The sequence below is a fragment of the Zosterops lateralis genome (genome assembly GCF_965231275.1).
Source record: "Zosterops lateralis genome assembly, chromosome: 10".
Lineage (NCBI taxonomy): Eukaryota > Metazoa > Chordata > Aves > Passeriformes > Zosteropidae > Zosterops > Zosterops lateralis.
This window is the reverse complement of record NC_139770.1, coordinates 20,454,841-20,478,335: the sequence shown is the minus strand read 5'-3', so window position 1 is coordinate 20,478,335 and position 23,495 is coordinate 20,454,841. Positions and strand designations below refer to the sequence as shown.

The 23,495-nt window shown below is 52.3% G+C and overlaps 1 protein-coding gene across 2 annotated transcripts in view; it reads right to left on the bottom strand.

Annotated features, from left to right (window-relative positions):
- The window catches only part of EPHB1 (EPH receptor B1), a 76,825-nt gene extending 56,589 nt beyond the window's left edge, over positions 1–20,236 (bottom strand). For both annotated transcript variants that reach the window (XR_014590787.1, XM_083868512.1), the window contains exon 1: positions 20,174–20,236. Coding sequence is in view for 1 of the 2 variants with exons in the window: in XM_083868512.1 (XP_083724638.1) it covers positions 20,174–20,231 (58 nt within the window). In the remaining variant the exon portion in view is untranslated. The remainder of the gene's footprint in view (positions 1–20,173) is intronic.
- Between the last annotated feature and the right edge of the window lie 3,259 nt (positions 20,237–23,495).

Below are 23,495 nucleotides of genomic sequence, written 5' to 3'. Positions count from 1 at the left end.
GGGCAGGGTCTGGCTGCAGGCAGAGAAACACCCAAACTAACCCAACCTGATCGCGTTTGGACGCTGTCATCTGGAAAGAAAGAGATACAACAACAAATTTTCTGCTCAGGAAGGCCACAAAGACACTTCTGCGAGTGCATCACTCCTCAATAACTGCCTCGGGTCCCTCTCTCGAAGCAAGTAACAGCAGCTCTCTCCCTCCTGCAAGAAGATAACGGCAGGAACCAGCCTAAGGCACTCGAAAGCAAATGCTTGGGCATATGTAGAGAGACACAGGCTTGTCTAAGACAACCAAGAGGAAAAAGATAGAAATTAAGCAAAATAAGGAGAGAGGAGGCTTGATAACAACAGATGGGGAGAGGGAGATTTGGAAAGGATGCCAGCTGCTGGAAATAAGCCCCCCAAGATATGTGGGGAGTAGGGAGGTGGGTGCTGATAGCTGAGCCTTAGAAGGGAGGGGAGACAAGAGGGCAGGTGAGTGAGGGGTGGGGCAGGCACACAGAGCTCAGGTCCAGGGGGCAGAGGATGCTCCACAGGTGGGATCCCCAGAGACTCATCCTGATGTGCCTCAGTAAGTATCAATAGGGTCAGCACAAAATCCAGCCCCAGAGCACATCCCTGGGCAGCCCCAGCCCCAGTGTGATTTTCTGAAGGGGAACAATAGCAAGACATCTTTTCCATAAGGAAAGCACTATATTTTCCCCTCTATTTCACGCTCATAAATGCCAAGCTTGCTTCCTACCTCTTCCTTCCCTTCCGAGAGCTTCAGCGAAATCAGCCCAAGGCAAACGCACAGCTTGGGAAGCTTCTGTCCAAGTTTGGTGACATTACCAGGGAAAGGGAATGACAGGGAAACAGAGCCAAGATGCTTTATTCTCAAGCTTAGTGCTAAATAACATTAACTACTATGGTTTCTCAAGCTTTGCCTTCCCGGGGCTGTTGTGACTTCAAGCCATGTCCATGTGCAGGTGGCACCATGGCTTCCATCATCACCACTCCATCCACTCATGGTGTGCATCACACCTCTCCATGCCAATGGAAGCAAAGTCCCACAGGTGACAGCAGAATACTCAAATGTAATTCTCACTGTTCCCATAGGTTAATTTATCCTCCACTCCACTCTGGTGGATCTCACCTGCAGCACTGTGTCCAGCCCTGGAAGGACATAAGGCTGCTGGAGGGAGTCTGGAGGAGGCCAAGAAGATACCTAGAGGGATGGAGCAGCCCTGCTATGAGGTAAGACTGAGAGAATTGGGATTCTTCAGCCTGGAGAAGAGAAGGCTCTCATATATCGGTGTTTCAGCACATAAAAGGGCTCCAAGAGAGCTGAAGGTGGAACACAGGACAAGGAGGAATGGCTTCACACTGACAGAGACTACATTTATGCTGGATATTGGGAAGAAGTTCTTCCCTGTGAGGGAGGTGTGGCCCTGGCACAGGTTGCCCAGAGCAGCTGTGGCTGCCCCTGGATTCCTGGAAGTGTCCAAGGCCAGGATGGATGGGGCTTGGTCTAGTGGAAGGTGTCCCTGCCCATGGGAGGGGATGGAACAATGGGAGCCTTAAGGTCCTTCCACCCCAAACCATTCTGGGATTCTATGATTCCATGAAAGTGTTCAAGCACACACCAGAAGTTGCCTGAGTAATTCCAGCTTCCTCTCTATGACCACACATCTAACCACAAGTCTAGGGTTGCCTGTGCAAGTTTTTAATATATCCTGAAGTTTAGCCTAGGTTGGGAAAAAGCAGGAACACAAAATCCATACAGCTCTGCCACAGGAACACTAAATCCATACAGCGCTGGGATTAAGGCAGTGAGCTGCTGGACATGTGTCCCACCCAAAATGTCTCTTCTGCTGTAGGACTCCCCATTTGGTTCCTGCTTAGAACTGTGAGAGAAGTGCTGCCATGCCAGAGCAAGTGCCTGCACAGCAGGAATGCTGTGGCATCTCCCAGATGGTTTAATTACAGCACTGGAGTGGCAGCAAAGGTACGAGCAGGATCAGCCTCTCCCCTCTGACAAGGGCTGCTGCTCTTCACAGCTTCCTGAGAGCACTGACTTCCCCAAGCCGCTTCCAGCATCTCTGCGCTTTCAATCAAAAATATTACAGCAACAACTAATTACGTCCCATCATTCCCAGGGCTCTCTGCCTTTAATGGTGCATTTTGCTGCTACACAACGACAGAGGAACAGCTCTGGAAGTGCATAACGAGCTCTCCCCATCAATCTCCCGCGGGTTCGTTATGAAGGATTACCCACCAAGTAACAAACCCAGACACGGAGGGGGAGGATGTGCTAAACAACAACAAGTCAACACAAAATATTGCCTTCCTGTATTTTAAGGGTCCACGTGAACCTCTCTGGAGAGAGGAGCAGCTGAGCCTGCTCTGCAAAGACATCCCAGTCACTGCCAGCATGAGGAGATCTGTAGTGGCCAAAAAACCCCTCACTTCCAGCTGGAAACGGAAGGAATTTCTATATATCAGGCGAGGGCGCGTGTGCTGTGTCAATTTGTGATGGGATGCATTAAGCTGTGGCTGCACAGCACAGTCCTGGCCTCCTCCAGGATCCCCCATCAATGCCATGGATTTCAGCTTGCAATGAAGATGCATCACAGCAGGGCAGGCGATAACTTAATGAAGCTCAGATTTGGGGGTGTTTGCTCAGCAACTACAGAACAACTTTATCAATAAAGCGCTGCCTGCTGTGCCGCGGGATGAAACGCTCTAATTGCAAGTGGCAAACACTCCCCACATCAGGATACACTAAATTGAAATATGTTGGTTGATGTGCCTGAAAGCACCCAATCAAATATCTGCTTCCGTTTTCATAGGCAATCGTACACATGAGCGGCAAGAGAAAAACCCAAAGCAAAACCCCAGCCAAAAAAAGTTCAGGAGGTGATGAAAAGTCAGGACCATATGGATCAAGTCCTGTTCACAACTCTCACTCCACCTCCAGCCCCAGCATCTCCCCTTGGTTTCCAGGCTCCAAAGGGACTTGACCCAGCGTGGGTACGTGATGTTGGACAAGCTGAGACGAAGCCATACAATCCATTTATCATAATCCTACCGAGGAGAGAGACAGTAAATCAAAGAGACAACCCGCCTGCAAATAAATTACTGAGAGGAGGGAGAGGGGGAGAGGGATAGAGAGGAAGAGAGAGAGAACTGCAGAGGGAGAGATAAGGGAAAGGGAAGGAAATGACAGAGAATTACCCGAAAATGCACACATCACAGGAAAAAAACAAACAAAAGGGACCAAATCAAATGGAAAGATAAGAGAAAAAAGATAGGGCTTTCAATACCTTTTGTTTTCTAAATTGCAAACCTATTTTAGAAAATTTGGAAGCAAGTTTCCAACTATACGGAACTCATTTGCTCCTGTCATGACAGAATCAGTTGCTGATATCATACTTTTTATAATTGCATACAGACCCTGGATACACAAAATCCACACACACAGGTCACCATCCATACATCATCATTTACAGTTTGGCAACTCAAAGCCAAGCAGCAGCAAGGGCTGAGAGAGCACTTTAGTGAACACCCTGGCCCCCCAAGACAGACCCAGCCATGCCAAGGGCCCATTCAGGGCATGGAGATGATGCAGTTGTCTTTCAGGAGAACATTTTCCAGAACAATGTCACAATGCATTTAAATCCCTAGCCCTGCCTTCTTGAGGCTGGGTTGCCAGCAAACCTCTCAGAATGCCGCAGCCTGCCCCAGAAATCACCATATGTCAGGCTTGGCATGTAACTCACTTCATCCTCCACAAGATGTGGAAGAGGAACTCAGCCAACCAGGGATGGGCAGAGGCTCTCCCAGAAACCTTAACCTCCAAAAATCTTTGTGAGACTGTCTCAGAGAAGGTCCAGCTAAGTGGTGGAGAAGGTCTGGTTGGAAGGAAAGATCACTTAGTTTGGGCAGAGCACTCATCTGCTCTTCAGCATCCATGAGATCACCCCTCAGGAGCACAGGGCAAAGCAGATGAAGGCTGAAGGTCAGATGCCTGAGGATACTCTGTCCCTTGTCCATGTAGTCAGGTGGTTCCAGCACAGGCTGGACACAGCAGCCTCACATCACTGGACTCTTCAGGTGGAGGCCAGCTGGCTTGGACACCCATCTCACCAGCCGAGAGAACAAGGAGGATCCAGAACCCCAACCTATCTCATACATCCCGGAGAAGCATCAAGTCTTGAGAATAATCCAAACATTGTTGGGTAATGATGCCAACAACTTCCTATTTTCCACTACTTTTCCGCAGCTCACATTTTGGTCAACATCCAAGTGCCCACATGGGCTGCATGTGGTGTGCTCCAGCCAGGCTCAATGGGAACAAGTGAGCTCACCCATAAGGACATTCAGCCAGGATCTCCTCTCTTGAGAAAAGGGAACTGCATCACACTATCAGAAAACAAGGAACTCCAAAAAGAGATAAAAAATAGTAAATACAAGCAGCATGTGAGATTTTGCAGACAAGGGCCATTGAAACCTAATGAGTTCCGTGGAAGTGGGCTCCTTATCAGCTGGGATTCCCTTGGAAATGAGAGCCTCTAAATACAGAATTAGTCGTCTGAGAAGACAGAGCTGCCATAAACATCAATAGCATCTGCAATTACACGTGCTAGGATGAATTACAAGGGTACACAGTCTTCATGCCTGGCTCCACGGGACCCATGGGACTGCAGGGGATCTCCCAAGCAGCGGGCTCACATATGTCTTACAGGGGCACGTGCTTGGCTCCAAAGCCACCTTCCAATGCTGGAGTACAGTGGGCACACTGAGCTTTGGTCAGTTCATGTGCCAGACCTGTCCCACCCTTTCCCCACAGCTCTCCTTCCCCGATGGATTTATTTTGCCTTACTCCAGGGTAGCACCGCCTGTGAGGAAAACTCTAAAAATCAAAACATTTATCCTGCGTTTCCCTACACACCATCACATCTTTTGAGATTCAGGATGAGTCACTGTCTTGGACCATGTTCTCCAGAAAAGCTTCACGTTTGCTATAAAAACAGGCATCTCATGGAGCCCTAGATCTGAAATGCCAGCCCTGCTGTCAGAGAGCCCTCACACACAGAGCTGCACATGGCACCGTCCAGCTCCTATTTACTAAATCTTATTTTAAAATGTCAGAGGGATTCTGCGTGAGCCACAAACATGACAGACTGCTCAGAGCAAGCACTGCCAGGGGACTCAAGCTTAGCCCCGGCACAACTGTTCCCAGTACAGGCAAAGGCTTGGTGTTCCCTCAGTCACCAACACTTTCCACCCCAGCACAGACCAGCTGCAGCCACATTGATCCTCTATTTTTTAATGCCACTTCTGACACATACTAAAGCCTCCTGGGGGACCAGCCAAAAATTTCATGAGTAAGTAAGAACTAAAAAACAACATTTCTGGTCCACCCATGCACAGGGGACCTCAGGGGGAGAAGAAGAGGGAAAGAAAGCAGCAGGGTGAGAGCGGGATCACCGAGGGATGCTCGGCTGCACTGGAGATGACGAGCGATCCGCAGCTGCGCGAACACAGTCGTCAAGGGGAGGAGGTGGAAATATTGAACCTCAAAGGGAGCAAGCTGCCAAAGCCTCGGCTCCCGCGCTGCCCCCCAGCCCGGCCGCGCCAAGCGCCGTCTCTCCGGCTTCTGCACCATATGGAGGCAGCTCGCGAGTGCAAACCAGGCAAAGAGCAATAAATCTGTGCCACCACAGCAGCACACGGGGCTGCCAGCAGCACAGGGAAGCCTCTGTCAGGACACGGATGGGATGGGGGAAGGCTCTGCCTGCATCCCTGAGAATGCCTTGGTGGAGAAGCCCATCACCCACCAGTCCCCCCCAATATCAGAAAGGGACACGGCAAAGGCAACAGGTCCTTTGGAAAGGACAGAGCAACCCATCAGCAGACCCTGCTGGGTTCTTTGCTCTGGCTCCACATCCAAATGCCCTGGAAACTCGTCCTGGGCTCTCCTAGCTTTGCCTTTTTTTTTTCTTATCCACTTTTAGATTTTGACAAAAAAAAGCAGAGGCCAGGATCTGTAACTATCCTGCAACCTATCCAAAAAGCTTTCCCATCAATTTGAGCCGCCTTTAGGTATGTACACACACAGCTGGTCTGATGAGTGTTTGCTGAGATTTCCAAACACCCATTCACACAAGGTGCCAGCTCCTACAGGCCAGTGGGGCTGGATTAAATCCTTGCTCAAATTCACCAACAACGACCAGCAATTGTAATCACCTTGGAAGATGCTCCTCATCAACAGGGGGTCAGGACCCTTTGTTGTAAACTCCAGGTGCATCAGCTAAATGGTGCCAGAAGCAGTGGGCAAACAGATGCCTGTCCCCCCAGCTCATGCCAGCACAGAGGCAGCACCAGGGATCCCCCCATGCCAGGAGCCTCTTCTGTGACAAGGGAGGAAACACGAGCACTACTCTAAGCCAAGCTTAAATCACGAGATTTTACTCAGCACCATTCTTAGGCCGAGCTTTTCCTGCAAGCTGCAGTGGCCAGCTGAGCTGCTGCTCCCATGGGCCCAGGGGGTGAGGAAGGGGAGGAGGAAGAGGAGGATGCTAGCAGGAGGTGCCACTTGGCAGCCAGCCTGCCTGGCACACCCCTGCCTCCAGCCCCGGCGCCTGCGCAAGCTGGGAAAAGGCTCCAGCATGAGGACAGCCATCTGCGTGCCGGGAGCTGCGCCAAGGCGGGTTCAGGGAGTATTTTTTCCCCTCCTCCTCAGGACAGTCTACTTCCCAAATGCTGACTTTACACACGAGTGACACCTCACCAAAAAACTTCAGCACAGTTGCAGGAGTAAGCAGGGAGAAGAGCCCCAGTCAGCCAGCCCAGTCACTGACCAAAGCCTAGGAAGTGCCTGCGATCTGCTGCAGGTGAGGGATGGTCCCAGCACAACCAGAACAGCTCCATTTCATGCAACACCAGCTCTGCTCATTTTTAAAGCATTGCTGGTTGATGATAAAGTTCCCCTGAAGCTCATCTCCATACCCAACCTCTTCTCCTGATGACGGTGACCCATCCTCCCTGATTGTGGTTTCCTTGCTGAAATAAATCACTTTAAGTGCACATTGTGCTCTGGGTCTCATTACTGTTCATCATCTTCTGCGCAACGGAGCTGTCACATCGTCGCAAACTCTGTCACCTGGGCGACATGGGAGCCATTTGGGAGGGCAGACAGGTGGGAAGAAAGCGCCCTGGGCTTAACAGGGTACCAGCTTCCCATTCCTTTCATCTGCAGGGTTTGAATAGTGAGCTTGCCTCCCTCATGGCACAACAGCTCAGAAGAACAAAAGCAAGAAAGAGCAACATGTGTCAAAGATGGGGTTGGTGCACCAGGGCCGCAGAAAGATGGTAGCAGAAGTGGCACGTGCACCTTGATAGTCAAGAGGCTTTTCCTTCAGTGAGTTATATCCCTGCTAGAAAACCTCCTCCAGAAGAAGTGGAAGAAACTCTCCTTCCCCAGTTTAGGGTAGAAACACCTACAGAAGGGAAGGAGGAAGAGCCAGGCATAGGCACAGCAAGACAGTGACCAATCCTTCTCCAGGTGGATTCTAGGCAGCACCACGCTGAAGTCCTCATCACAGATGGGTGCTTCCAACTCCACAAGGTTGCTCCAGATTAATCCAGAACAGAAGACCGGGTCATGCTGCACACAGTAAATTAAAAGCTCTTTGCCAAAGCCCCACAAGGACCCATCGGGCAACAGCAACACAAAGGCACCATTTGCCTGTTACATCACTTTTGAAAGGCAAATGCTCAGAAAGAGAGAAAGGGAGTGATTAAGGCTGTTGCTAATCTTAAGAGAGTCCACAAAGATGGGTCTGCTGGGTTTTTTATCAAGGACAGAGTATAAGTACCACCAGCCCCCAGGTGGTCCTGTGAGGGCTGGGACCAGCCTGGAATGAAAGGCCAACTCACACAGCCTGGAAGGAGCTCCTCACCCATAGCCATGCGGCCAATGCATCCCCTGTGCATCAGCACAGCTCCCTGGGAAAGAGGCTGTTTCCTGGCCTGATGTTTGGGAGGGTGCAAAGGTTTGGGTTTCCCCCAAGTACTCAACTTGTACCCAAGTACCTACAAAAATCCTGGAGCATAGCTGTGGAGAAAACACAGCTCTCACGCCTCCCACAAGGTCAACATCTGTGCTTGTCTAAAACTCTTCATCTCACTCATCCCATCACACCTTCACAGGAAAACACCTCTCGCTGCTCTGGTGACCATGGCAGGAGAAGACCCCCAGAAACATAAGTAGGAGAAAAATCCCACAGATGCAGAAGAAGATCCCCAGAAATTTAAGTAGGAGAAAAACCCCGCAGATGCAGAAGATCCCCAGAGATGCAGAAGACCCCCAGACATGTCATCCATCACTGCCAGGAATGATTCCCCAGGTGGTCCCTGGGGCTCTGCTCAGCTCTCCCAGCACCCCACCCCACCATCCCAAGCATCCCGCTGCAGCCTGGAGACCCCCGTGCCCCCTCCTGGCCCAGGGCACTCGCACACATGTTCGCACACGCCAGCACGGAGCGGGAGGGGAAGCCAGGCTGTAGGAATAACACAGGCACACAAACAAAAGAGCACAAGCCATTAATCTGGGTGAACCAGAGGAAATGAAATCATTATGTCTGCAGCTACAACATCCCGAGGAACAAATTTCCTGCCTGGATAATAAATGGATTCTTTTGTTTCACATTGGCCCCAACCACGTGACTCTCTTGGCCTATTCCTCATCCAAAACATCTTGCTGTATAAATACCCAGACGGGTTTGAATTTCAGCTGCTAAAAATATGTTTTAATTATAATAATATATAATAATAATAACAAAAAAAAAAAAAAAAAATCTGGATCTACAGACTCCCCTCGCCTCCGAAACAACCTCTGAAGGCTTTCCAGCAGGCAGGCAGGCAAACAAAAAGTCCCAAATTGCCAAAAACAGCTGAACAGCACAAATGCAGCCTTTAAAAAATGACTGAGGCACCTGAAAGCAGCTCCAGGTTAATGCTCGCAATAAATAATCCCTGCCAGAAAGAAAAATGATGGGTGCATGAAGATTTGAAGCACCGATGGCCCAGAAGTATCTCCGAAGTACCTCCTAGCAGCAGGACAGGACCAAAGGCACAAGGCATATCAATGAAAGCCCCAACCTTGGGGCTGTGCAGGTTTTCTTCTGAGCCAGGTTTTCTTCTGGTGGCTCTCTAGGGCTTGGGATTTAGCCATTGGATGGATGGGGGGAATGCAAGATCTGGCCTCCTCTGGCTTGGCAAGATGCTCCTCAGCTTCAGGAGTCTCCAGGGATGCAGACCTTGAAGAAAGCTGTGTGAATGACTGGTTCCAACCGTTCCTTTAATCTGCAACTCTATCACATCACTCACTTTAAACCACTTTTGCATCTAATTGCATATTTTGCTTCTGCTTTCAGCTTCTTTTCGCTCGCCTTCCCAGCTTCACCAACACATTGCAAGCACTGCAACAAGTTTCAAAACAAGACGCAGTTTTGAAGCCAAACATCAAAGTGCCTTCGTGCACAAAGTCTAAATTGTTTGGATGTTAAAGAGAGACCTTCACACAGGGAAACAAGTCCAAAAATTCCCTCCAGCTAGCAGGCAGCCATGGGCAGAAGATCAAACCAAGCCCACCATGCTCAACCACAGCTCTTACTCAGGGTTGGACTTGTTCTCCATCACCCCAAACATCCCAGTACTCAGTGACATCTCTTCAATTCCACACAAACACACAGAGGAAACCCCTGGTGCATCACGCCAGCAGAACCTCAAATTTGTTTTCCTTTAAGGGTCATCTTTAATTCCAATTATATTTGTGATGCTGAGGAAAGTGTCCAAGAACAGCTGCTGCCTGATTTCTGTTGCTTATCACCGCTGTTACTTTGAGGAAGAGGAGGAGGGAGGGGGAAAGAAAAAAAAAAAGTCCTTGGAAACTAAATATTTACACACCCACATAGGCTAATCCCAGCAGATCCAAGGGTGGGAAGTCTATTTAAAAAACATCCCTAATTACTTTCCCATTTTAAAGGGAATAATCTGGCCATTAGCTCGAATGTTTCACTTAAGTAATCACTTATTTTTCAAGAGGAATAATCTGCTGCTGTGTGCACAGACAGGACAGGGGACTGAGAAACCATTTTTATACCCTTTCCTCAGGTACAGCTGCTGACAGCCAAGTGCCACAGAAGGGCTGAAGGAACCAAGGGGAGTCAGGAAGTCAACACATGCCACCCTTGGGAGGCCACCCCTGGAGCATGGACAGAGCCACCTCATGCTCTGACACCTTGCCAGTCCCTGGATTGCACCACAAGGAAACTTTGTTGGGAAAAGGGGGGATTCTCAAGGCAACATGGGAAAGAAAAATGGGAATAGACCCCAAACACCTCAAAAGGCCATTGGTCCCCTCACAATGATGCCCTGGCAAATGTCCCCATCCCTCCCAGCAGTGCCAGGAGCAGGGAAACACAGCAGGTTGATAGTGCAAAACACTGATTTATCAAGAGCATCTTTCAGTCCCTTTTTCCTGATGTATTAACAAAACATTCTCTTATCAGAAAATAAAGTGGTTTCTGCTGGAAAAAAATGCCAGTAATCCAGACATGGGGATGTACTGAAGGATTTCTGAAGTCCCCCCTGTAACAGCAAAGCAAAGAGCAGCAATTTGCTAATTGGCAACAGCCGCTACGCTGCTCGAGGAAAGAGCTGGAACCCTGAGGATGGGCACAAGTTTGATTATAAGACACGCACGGTGGATCATTTAGAAAGATAAAACCGCGCTCGCGCTGCCGCAGCCAGCTATTAAAAGTGGAGAATGTTATTTCAGGTAATAAAGAGCAGGACCTGAGGACCAGCCTGGGAATTCAAATTTACAACTTGTATCAAATTCATCTGCTGTAAAACTCCACCTAGTTTATAAGTTTCTCACCAACTTCATAAAACATGTTTTATTATTATTGTTTTCTGACTCTCCTGCCTTAATAAAATTCCTCTCCCAGCCTGTGTGGGTGTTGCATTATAAACATTTGCACTTTGATTCATTCAAGACTGCAGAAAGCTTTCAAGGTAACCTATTAGGAATACTTTAAATGGTTCAAAGACATCCCAGTTTCCCCTGAATGCCGCAAAGCTTTAAAGAACAAAATAAAAACGTGCCTTGCTGCAAACCACCTCCAAAAATCTGCTGGGCTGGTGACTCAGGAGATGGGAGTGACCACTCAGGCCAGCCAGGAGGGGTCCAGAGCGGGAAAACACGGGAGTTATCAGGGCACAGGGTAAGGTGGGCACCCACCCATCACTGCCCAAGCCCCCTCGACTGGGAGCTGGAGGGATTTATTAACAAAAGATTCTCTTGGGGATGATGTGGGTGCATCCCATTGGTAGGAGGCAGCCAGACCATTTTTGGGGATGCTGCTGAGTGGTTCCTGCTGGTGGGAGGCAGCTGGACTGTTTTCAGGGATGCTGCCAAGTGGTTCCCACTGGTGGGAGGCAGCCAGACCATCTTCCCACAAGTTAAGGACCCAAGCATGCAAAGCAGGGATTTCCTCATCCCTGATCAGCCCTGACAAGAGGAGCCCAGCGCTGGCACACAAAGCAGAGCTGGAGGGGGCTGGAAGCAGAGTCCTTCTCAAAGCAGCTCCTTTTCTTCTGCCTCAGCCACAGCCCACCGAAGTTAAGGAGCAGCTTTTCATGGCTTTGAGCAGACTCTGGAGCCAGGCTCTGAGCAGCCTCCCTCCCTCCCTCCCTCCCGCATGTGCGCAGCAGTGCCGCCAGCGCGGTGATAACCCATGCACAGCATGAGAATGAAAGCTGAGTTTTAGAAGGATGATGAACACAATTAGCTCGTGCCCTTACAGCTCCCATCAGCCAGCAGCCACCTTCTCTACTCCACCAAGCTGGCCGCAGCATCCAGGGGTTGGGGGGCACTGCCAGCCCATGGACAGAGCTCAGGAGGGCTCGACCTGAGCTGGCTCCAAAGAAAAAGGCATTGATCCCTTTAATTCCTGCACAGCTGCTGCTTTTCTCCAGTCGACTGAGCAAGAAGGAGGTTACCTGGCACAATGCACATGGCTCAAGGAGTCACACAACCCTCCCCAGGAAACACAGTACAGAACTGATCTTCCTTCATTTCATTAAACCAGAAATTACCACTTTACAGTCCATCTCTGGTGACAATAGCATCATTGTATGTGACTCCACAGTGCCTCTGTTGAGAGCCTGATGGGCTCAAACGTCTTAGACCCCCACCAGGAACTTCAGCACAAGGAGCAAAGCACAGGCAGCAAAGGCCACAGATCTCCAGGAGATTCACCCACTTGTGTGGAGCTTCTGGAGAGCTTCAGCCAAACTCCACAGGCTGGGGAAGAGCTCTGTGCTCCAGGTTCATTTGCGGCCAGGCTCATAATTTTCAGGACTAAATAAAAACTGCTTTTAAAATAATCACAGCAGAAGAGCAGGGATGGAGTGGCCACACGGTGAGGGCAAAAACACCTATGGAATAGCCTCTCCAGCTCCATGGGTACATCATGGGGGGGAAAGGTCCTGGACTAGTCAAAACCATTACAAGAGGCACTTCTGACAGTACAATTGTGACAAGTTTGTTACTCCCAAACACATTTGTTTCAAATGAAAAGCAAAGCCAGCACCAAACTGAGCACTCCAAGAGCATTCCGCTCCTGCTCTCTCCCTACATGTCCACCCTGTTCCTTGGGCATTTGGAAATAAGAAGCGACAGATTTTTGGTGAAAACACCAAGGTCAGCCCCAGGCTGTCTCCAGTACATCAGGCTGTCTCCCTCTCAGCTCCCCCTGTTAGAGGGCAGGGAATGCCCAGTGAGCCCAGAGCAGCCCCCCACAGCCCCATTCTCCTCCTGCCCCCTGAGGACAGAGTTTCCCTTTTAACTCTTCTGCTGAGCTCCCAGTTTTCCTGGGGAAGATGCAATTCACACCCCTCTGCCTGTTCCTCGGTGATTTAATGTCTTTTGAGCAAAATGCAATTATGCTCATATCAACAGGGCCCTGGTGAGGATGATAATGAGCCGGCCCCAACCCCGCAGCTACGGAAGTGGCTGAAGCAAGCAGAGGCCTTGGGTAATCAAAGGCCCCTCCCCGGCCTCTGATTGCTGAAAAAGAAATGGAAAACCTCCATAAAACTTCAAACACTCTCATTCCCTGCTCCACCCCTCCACCCGTGGTGTGTTTTAGCACCAGGAGCCAAGTGACCAACTCCAGCTCTGGGTACTCACAGCTCCATCACACCCAGTGCATTTTGGGTGTCCCCTGCCAGGTCACCCACAGCATCCCATGGCAGAGAGAGAGCACGGGGACATTGTCCTGCTGCTCAAAGCAGACACAGCAGCCCTGTGTGCCCAGGTTCTGGGGCTCAAGGAGAAGCAACCCCCATCCTCAGTTGCAGGTGACTTGCCCTGCCCCAGGACACACAAATAAAGGCATCCCCCTGCTCCACTCTGCAAACAGGAAGGTAAGACAGAAAGGGAGAGAAAGACGTGGACATGCAACAGGTCTTGGGCTTTGCAGGACTTCAGAGGCTTCCTGGGAGACAGTACAGCCAGGAGCAGGGAGCATCCAGTGGGCTAAGCTGCCCATCCTCTCATAAAAATAATATATAGTCAGGCAAAGACACCAAAACCCAGCTGTGTTTGGAGCAATCCAAGGAAAATGCTGGTTGGGTTTGAATTACCCAAAGTTTGGTTCCCAGTTGCTGCTGGGATGTGGCACACTGGGTACCAGTGCATTGGAGAGACAGGTGGGATGAGAGAACAGCTTTTGAGGAGAGAGCATAATAAAACAATCCTTTGAAGTCATGATGAAAACCCCATCAAGGATGGCAGGAAATAGCCTGGAAGTGAGGATTTCTACAGCCTCTTACTTATTCCCACCCTCCACTTTTACTCATTGCATAACAATTAAAGCTTCATCAGCTCCAACCACCAGTAACCCTGACTGGATGCCTCCCCAGATAATAAACATTTCCTTCCCTAACTAATGAACACATACCTGAGGATTTACTAATGCCTAATTACTTGGCCTGGATATCTCCAAATTTAAAATAAATAAATAAATAAATAAAGTCCTAGGCTCACAGAATGGTTTGGGTTGAGAGAGACTTTAAAGATCATCTTATTCTTACCCCTTGCCATGGGGAGGGACAACTTCCACTAGATCTTAGCAATAACCTAAATAACCTTATTACTGTTAAAAATTACCAAGATTAACTTAATACCATTTTTTTTCTCCCCCCATCCAGAAAGACCTTGAAAGAACTCATGCTGCTTTTTAAGGAGAATAACTGAGAAGAGAAAAAAAAGCAAATTAACACTCAGCAATTAACTAAACCCAATCTTGACCCTCACCTCCTCCAATGACTGCTTGCCATGACCGTCCATTGGGACATAAGTGCACAGCATGGAGATGTCAACCATGGGATGCTCTAGGACTCCCCTCCTCCTAAACCAAGAGCATCCCTGGCTTAAGTTGGAAGAAGTGAGGCTGAAGGACATTCATCTTCCTTGTCCAGGGCTCAGCACAAGCCCCCTCCCCTTTGAACTGTTGCCTCTGTGATTTTTCACTGTGGGGTTCCCAGCAGGAACTTATTAAAGCCAGACCAAAGCACGTTTTGCTTTAATAGTAATTAGGTCACCCTGGGTTGTGGGCTTAGCAGGCAAAACTATAATTATTTAGAAACATCCAGTTTAAATGCCAAAGAATCTTAATGGAGCTGAGCTAATTAACCAATTTCAACTAAGTAACTGATTAGCTTAAAAAGAAAAAAAAGATAAATCAATGATCATAGACAACAACATTTTCTTTTAACAGCCTTTCTTGCAGCAATTCTCAATTGCACAAACTGAGCCCAACAACCCCTGCTAACCAAATATTATTGTAATTAAATATTCAACAGAAAGCCTCTTCAATTATTCAAAAGACTGATAACACTCGGTTATAACTGGGGTGGTGGGAGAGGTTTCCAGAAGCAGGGATTGCGTGCACCACCCAGCTCCGGTCGCTGACACAAACCCACGGGGCCGTGGCATCAGCACAGGGCACCCCTCCCGTGCCTGGAACCAACCTGGAGGCAGACGGATGCTCTGCAGCCCCGACGTGAGCAAACAGACCAGATGGTGCACAGGCTTTCTGGATTCCTGCTATTAGACCAAAAATTTAGGGTACTGATGGCCAGTTTCCAGGTTTCACACCGTTTTCCAGCGGTAGCATTATTCCCCTGACAGAGGGCCGGGACGAAAAGCAGGCCCCGGTGTATCATTATAATTCACTAAGCAGCATTACCATAGGAAATTACAAATTAGCTTTTCAGCAAAGGATATGGACGTATTTAGATTAGCCATAGAGAAACTACAGAACCTTCCAGCCCATTCATCAAAGCTCTTGTAGCTCCAACTTTCAGAGAAATGAAACAATAATAAATATTGAGCAAGGAAAGTTAATCTCCCCTGAACGCACTTTAATAATTTAAAAGTTGTGAGAAATAAATAAATAGAGCACAGATCCTTTCGTGCCTACAAAACACGTGTCCTGTTTTTCTCACTATTTCTCATGATGTGGCTTGGTGGGAAAATGGATGGTGACCAAAATAAGAGCTCCAAAAATTCAGCTGTGGCTGTGAGCAACATTTACAGGGAAGGAGGGAGCACATCCATGCTTGCCACCTATCTGGAACGCCATGGAGCTGATTTGGGCAAGAGTTTGCTCCCACTGTCCCTAAGGAAAGGGCTGTGTTGCCTCTACTTGCTGTCTGCATCCACTCCGTGCCTGTTCCCTTCCCTGCACACTCCCACCCAGGCAGCCTCTCAAGCTGCTCATTTTTGGAAGGACAGTGGGTTTAGCCCTAAAAGCTGAACAATGCAATAACCAGGCTCAGAGTCCAGGGCCCACCCAAGGTGTCAGCACTCTATACACTACTCTACCATCACTGTATCCCTTTCCACACCCTTCTGCTCCCACACCAACCTGGGACCTCTGTATGCAACACTCACTCCAACCTCCTACCATTGCAGGTGAGGAGATGCCTTCCCAAATTGCCACCAGCCAACATCCAACCTTAACATTTGCCTTGCCCAAGTATCGATGCGTGCAACCCTCGAGAGCTCTGTTTGCAGCAGAACAAGGTCAAATTGAAATGCATTTTCAAATCTTAATGAATAATTGGGGAAAGCATTCCCTCCTGCAACCCCAAGTATCCACCCAGCCTCGCTGTGCCTGGTTAGATGATTCCTCACACCAACACAACGCTGCCTGTTCAGAGGGAACAAAGCACCACAGCGCCCTTTGGGCAGCATCACACAGTTCTGGGGTTCCTGCAGAAAGCCCTTTACACATGTGCTGAGCTTGGGGTACCCACAGCTGGGAGGGGTAAAAAAGCCCCCTGGAGCTGGCCGGACTCAGCCAGCACTGTGCACACACACCACAAGAGCCTCAGCCTTGCTCTGAGCATCACTTCCATCAGCCTCATCCCACAGCACTCCTGCTGCCACCAGGACCAGGGTCTCTGAGAATTTGCTGATTAGCACCGAGTTACCCATTGCCCAAAGTACCATTTCGCCCTTTTCATCAAATCTGATGAAATCTTCTTTAGCTTACAGAACCAATCTCTGCTAGAAACATCTATTATTCAGCACCACAGCCTGGATCCAGATCCAGAAGAACATATTTGGCCTCTTTCATCATCAAACATCCGTATTTTCTCCTGATTTCTAAGGCCAATGGAAGGGTTTTGTTCTGTCCTGTTGTGTCAGGAGCTGTACCCAGGATGGGTGAGAGGACACCTTGCAAACCCTCTGGCAGCTCATGCCACAGCAGTCAGGGCCACTTAACACACGGCAGAACATGCAGCACTCTAATATCGAAAAGAACAGGAAGACAAGGAAGACACAGTCCCTACTTTCTCCATGAGCAGATACCAGGAATTAGAAAAAAAAAAAAAAAAAAAAAAAAAAAAAAAAAAAAAAAAAGCAGCAACATAAGCACCTGCAGTGTCAAGACCCTTTTCCATGACTTGACAAAACATTTTTCCCTTCAAGCTGACAAGATCTGGGCTCACTTATCATGCCAAGAATAAGGGTTTTCCCCTTAGGGCTTTCCTTTTTCCCTCAGCTTGAGCAAAGAAAGCAAGAGTAAACGGGCATCTGAATAGTAGCACTTGAAAATTCCCATGAAGGTTACCATTTGCGCTTGTAAATTCCCTCCTGAGGACTTATTTGCAGCCTCTCCTTGAGCAGGGCTCGGCTCGGGGAGGAGCAGCTGGGGTAGAGGTGGGAGCCCACGGGGGGCTGGTGCAGAGGGAAGGGCAGCACGGCAGCCCCCGGCTCTCTGCCTGCTCGGCACAGCATCAAAGGATGCCGCAACAGATGCCTGCATGATCCCGAGCCAAGAGGGAGGAGAGCGGGTGCCGGGGCAGGGGCAGCATGCAGGGACCACAGTGACTTCGCTCTCCAGCCAGACCCCATCCCTGCTCCTCTCCCAGATGGCAGTTCTGAAGCCGGTGGATAAGCAGGGTAAGAAAAACTAAGCCAGATTCACCAGCCCCAAGCAAGGCTTTTCACCTCCCTCCTGTGGTCTGCTTATCGTGATGCTGCAAGCACAGAGAGAAAAACCTGGGTTTCAAAAGAGAGGGTGCGAGGCAAGGACATGCTGGAGAGACAACAGGCCAGGCAGGTGAAACAGAGTACGCGGAGGAGCTGCTCTGAAATGGCCATCAGCCCCATCTGACCTATCAGCAGCTCCAGCCCGAGTTAAAACATGTAACACCAGTCCATTATCACCCTCTCTATATGCTAAATGGATTGTATTTGGTTCAGCTAACACGAGAGAGAGAGAGAGCACGCCAGCGGCTCCTGAGTGATGGCAGGGTGTGGGAGAGACAGAGTATTTGGTGCTGTCATCTTCTCGCATCCTTCTTCCTCTTTGCAAGCCACCAAAACAATTTAAAAATTACTACAGATGTCCAGGTGTCCTAAGCCACAGGATTTAGTAAAAAATCAAGGAACCATAAAAAAAGTCAGATAAGTGACTCTATTCCATGCAGGCTCGCGTGCCGCAGGCAGTGAGTTAGCAGGGGTTTATGGAGAATAACGAGGGTGGTTCGGAGGCAGCCCGTGCCCTGACCCCGGCTCCATCCTCCTCCCACTCCAGCCGGGTCCAGACCCCCGGACGCCTCCCCCGCCATCACGGAAAAAAAGACTTTTTGTGTCGATGGCTGATTCGGGATGCAGGGAGCCATCCCCGGCTCAGCTGCTCCCGCAGCCCAGGGCAGAGCAGAGCACCAGCCGTGGCTTTGCGGTGCTGGCAGAGGGGGCTGCCGGCTCATCCAGCCCCGCCGATGCTCCGGGGGAATGCCAGACCCCAGGGCACGCCAGGTCCTAGGAGATGCTCCAGATCCATCAGACAAAACCGTGTTTCAACCTAGCAAATTCAACCTCTGTTATCAAGAGTCAGTAACAGTTAAATAAACCCCATAGAAAGGCATTTTCTTTGTACAACCACATCATTAGACTCTCGCCTTAACTCCAAATCAGATTTGATCGCTCTACCTCAGAAACTCCCCATCCAAAATTCTCCCTGAAATCTGAGATCTCTCCCAGGACACTACTTCACTATCGAAGCAACTTCCTCAGCAGAGTAGAAATATCACCACTCCTCAACAGGTTCGGTCCTGGGCAGGACCCTGACTCTGCCAGCGCTCCCGGGAAGAGCTCGGGCGAGCTGGGGAACATCTTGGGCGGCACCAGGAGTGTCCTCAGAGCGGGAGGGAGCCGAGTCTTCCACCCAGCCGCGATTCCAGCAGTGCCTCCATGCGCTGAGGCTGCAGAGGCGGCGGGCGAGGCGCCGCTAACGGCTCCTGTCTCTTCACGTGCGGCTCCTCCGCCGGGCAAAGGCGCTCCCGCATCACGGCACCGCACTCCCACCCCCAGGCATCCCTACTGACATGGCATGAGGCAGCCCAAGAAATACGAAAAGCAAACACGTGTGTCAGCCCAAAGCCAGCGGAGCGGGATGATGCTGCACGAGCGGGCCTGCCCGCCGCGATCCGGCGGCTGCGCTTGTGAGCGGAGAGAGGAGCTGTGGCCAAACCCCACCGGAGCAGCTATTCCAGCTCCGAACCAGCCCCTCGCTGCCCGGAGCTGAGCCGGACTCTCCGGCCATCTCTGACAGTTCAGCCACAACCATACCCATATGAAAACCCCCCCGAGGAAGGCCCAGCCTGGGCCGGCCGGCAGCGGGTTGAGACCCCCGAGCATCATCTCCCGCCCGCGCCTGTCCCCGCTCACAGCCCAGGGCTGCACCCCCTCCCCTGTTCAGACACCGCTCCAGCGCCGGGCAGCCCCGGCCACGAGCTCTGCTGGACCGGCAACGAAGGCGGCAGTGGCAAAATGAAAAGAAAAAATTAATCGAAGCTATACTTCAGGAGCAGCGACACAGCACCAAGGCTGGGGCGGGCCGGCTGTCCCCCCAGGCCCACCGCCCCGAGCCTGGGGCTTGGCTGCGGGAACCTTCCTGCTGCCAGAAAATCCCCGACCGAGCGGGAGATGGGGAAAAGATCCCCGCGCACCGGCACGGACCGTGCTGAGAGGACGAGCACGCACCTGCCCCGCGGCTCCACGGCCGGGCCGAGCGTGCCCCGGCTCAGTTCATCCCCAAAAACCGAGACCACCTGCCCACGGCCCCCGGCGCATCCATCCTCCGCGGGGCCGGAGGAGGAGGGCGGGCAGAGGCGGCTCCGCGCACCGCCACGGGCCCGAAGGCGGCCCCGCCACGGCCCGGGGACCACGGGGGACCAGACGGGACTCCGGAGACGGCCCCACGGCGGCCCCGGGGACCAGAGGGGACCTTGGAGGTGACCCCACGGGGCCCCGGGCAGGGCTCCGCAGGAAGGGGAGCCGAGCAGGAGCTCGCCCCACGAGGATGCGGGCGGGTTCCCTCCTCCATCCCCGGCCCCTGCCGAGGGCACGGGCTGCAGCACAGGTAACCCGGGCCGGCACAGGGGGCCGGGCCAGGGGCCGGGATCCAGCCCCGTGCGGTGCCTGACGGCGGGGGAGGCGCTCCCCGCCCGCTCCCCAGCTGCAGACGCCGCGGGCGGCGCACGGGCCCTCGGCTCAGCATCCCACCCGCTCCCGGTAGTCCCGGTCGCCGCTCACCTTCCACGGCAGCCGCGGCGGCGGCCAGGCAGAGCAGCACCACCAGATCCGCAGCCATCGCCTCCTCGGGCCCCGCAGGCGTCAGCCGCTACCGGCGGGCGGCCGTGAGCGGGCATGGGGGGTGCGTCCGCGGGCCGGATGGCTCCGGGGCAGGGCGGGCCGGGGCCGCGGACGGGACGGGCCGGTGGCGGTGCCGGAGCCGCTGCCCGCCCGCCCGGGTCACATCGCCGCCGCGAGTGGCGCGCGCGGCCACGCCGCCGCCGGCCCCCGCCGCCGCCCGGCCCCGCCCCCGCCTCGGCCCCGCCAATCCCCGCGCCCGCCCGGCCACGCCCCCGCCCCGGCCCCGCCAATCCCCGCGCCGCGCCCCGCCTCGGCCACGCCCCCGCCCGCCGCGCGCGCCCGTGCGAAGGGGGACGGCGCCCCCTGGCGGCCCAAGGACGCCCCCCCCCCCCCCAGGCCGTGTCTCCCCTCAGCGGGACCCGCGACGGGGCGGACCCGGCCCGCAGAGCCGGGACGCGGCCGGGGACGGGACGGGCGGGGACAGCGGCTGGGACGCGCCAGCGGGATCACACTGCCGCAGTCCCACTCCCTTCTCTCACCCCCAAGAGGAATCTGGAGCGAACCATCGGCCCCGCAGAGACGTGGCCCCTGTGCCCCGCCGCCCCCAGCATGGCCGCTCCCCTCAGGCTCAGACACCGCGGCCGCAGGTCGGACACAACGCGGGGCCCCTCAGCCTCCTGCCTTCTCCTCCACCGCGCTCACCCTTCGCTGGGCATCGCTCCGTGCTCCGCGGCCAAACGAGCACCCGGGAGCAGCGGCCTCGCTCGGGGGACACCGGCATGCTCAGCACCCCTCAGCTTCCAGCCCAGGGCTGTGCCCCGGTACCCACAAGCGCAGCCGGGAGCGATGCACATCCCCGGCCTCTAAAGGAACCATCCAGACAGAAGGACGCTCGCCCGGTGCCGCTCTCCCCACGCACCGCCCTTGTGGGCCTTGGCAGGGCTCAGCATCCCCCGCCGAGAGCAAAGCTGACCCTGGCCCTCCTCCTCAGGGACCCGCTCATCCCAGCACAGGCGGGGCAGGGAGAACAGCGAGGGCAGGGCAGGCGGCAAGGGCTCGTTCGGTCACGGCCGCACTCCTGCCGCCACGGCGGGACCAGGAGCCCTGCGAGACACCGAACGCTGGAAAATCGTCAGCTTTTCAGGGAAAGCGCGTGCAAAAATCAGTCAGCGGTGCCGCGGGAACAAGAGTTTTCCTTTTGTGGTTGTGCAAAATATATTTTCAAGCAGCTCCTATTCAGCTGAGCAAATAACAGAAAAAATTGCCAAGAACCTTCTGGCTAAGTTTTAAGGAAATTTGCTTTCATCTTGACAACCCTTCTTCATTTCCTTCCCATGAATATCTCAGCAATCCAGTTTACTCACTCAGAGGATCACAGAAAGAAAACTGTGAAGTAAATGTCAGTATTATTTGCATCTTTATCCAGTCTGCCATAAAAGCAACACCATGTTATTTATCTGATCTAGCACAACTCAGTAACAGCTCAAGTATAGAATATTCATGATGTGCAAAGCAAAAAAATGTTAATCGTTTGAGAATACAAGCGGCACAGAGCTGAGCCTTTGAGTTATCCAGAGAAGTGCCTCATTTTGGCGGGGAGGGGGGTTTCCTCCAAATATAATAGTTATCAACTGAAAACCTTGCATTCAGAAACTAATATTTGACCAAAAAAAGCCTGACAATTTCTGTAGGGTGAAAAAAAAGAATAATACATCAATATTCTTCTGATTTCTTTTCAGCTGGCCAAAGAGTTGGCTGTACTGGGTGAAAGCCAGCTGTGTTTGTTCAAAATGTTTTCTGTTCAGTCAGCCTTGCTCCAAGTCTCCCAATAGCAAGGCTTTGCTTCTGGAGGACACATCTCCAAAAAAGCCGTGTACCATCTGGGGGTGGAAGTGGGAAGGTGGCAGCATCCTGTCACAGGGCCACTCTTCCTTGCACACCCGGTCAGACTGTCGCCATCTGCCCCAGAGACCAGTGTCCCCTTAGAGGGCACATCAAGGGCATTAAAGCCTTATGGGGTTTTGGACACATTTTGCTCTATTCTCCTCTCTGAGCTAGCCATGTGTGGGAGGCAAACACCCCACAGAAGGCAAAACCACCCTCTGGGGTACCAGCAACCTCCAGTTGTGCCCATCAGGCCCCTGTGCAGGAAGGACACATGAGCAGCCCCCCAGAGGGAAGGCTTTGGGTGCTGCTGTGCCCGGGGTGCACGGCCGGTCCCTCTGTGCTCACAGCCCGCAGCGCATTGAGATGGCAGCAGTCGGCTGCCAGAATTAGCTCTGTCTTAATTAACAGCTTTGCCTTTGTTCTCAGATGCTGCTTCAGGCGATGCCAAAGCCTTTGTGGAGGATGAAGATCTGGGATCCCAGTGAAAGGAAGCATCAAGACATCATATGGCATGGCACAGATCTCCTTCTCAAAAAAAAAACCCTCATAACCACCTTGGAGAGCAGAGGGGCCACAGCCTGCACTGGTTCATCCCCACCACACTGGCTGTGACAGGACCAGCTGAAGCACAAACATGAATCCCACCAGGCCATCCTTGTGCATCTGGGTGCAGCAACCATGCTGCAAGGGAGGCTCTGGAGGGGTACCCCAAATCCTTTGAGCTGGGAAGCAGCAAACCCACACTCTGGGAGCCTGACATTTCCTGTGACAGTAGGTTGGGGCTCACCAAGGCTCTTGCCCTGCACCAGAGCTACCACCCAGCTTAGACTGGGAGCTCACTGGGATGGTGCCCTTGGTGGCAGGAGAATCCTGTGAGCCACTCGCTAACGCAGGAGCACTCGGAGCAGGATAAAGGTCAAACAAACCTCCTCTGCATCAGCCTCACGGAGCAGCAGAGCTGGCAGGGGACACGGGAGCTTCCCCAGCCAGGACCAGCACAGAGCTGAAGCAGCCGTGACACTTCCGGTTTATTTTCCAAGCCGAGGCCAGGCCTGCAGGGAGGGCAGGAAGCTTTTCACACAGCGCAGGAGCACTGCTCCTGCATCCCTAATCCTGCCAAGGCAGCACAGGCTGCTCCCAGCAGCTTGCCTGTGCATTAATTGGAGAGGAAAAGCCCGCACCTACAGCATCCTCCCAAGAGTCAAAGCCTGAGGAGCTGGTAAATCCTCTCTCTGATAAGAGAGGCAGTTCTCTTCAATATTCCAACATTCCAGACTTGTCTGGAGTACATCACATAACAAGAGCCAGGTGAGACAGGTAACAAGGGCAATGCTGGCGAGCAGCATCCAGCCCCTGCAGCACCTCCTGCGCAGTT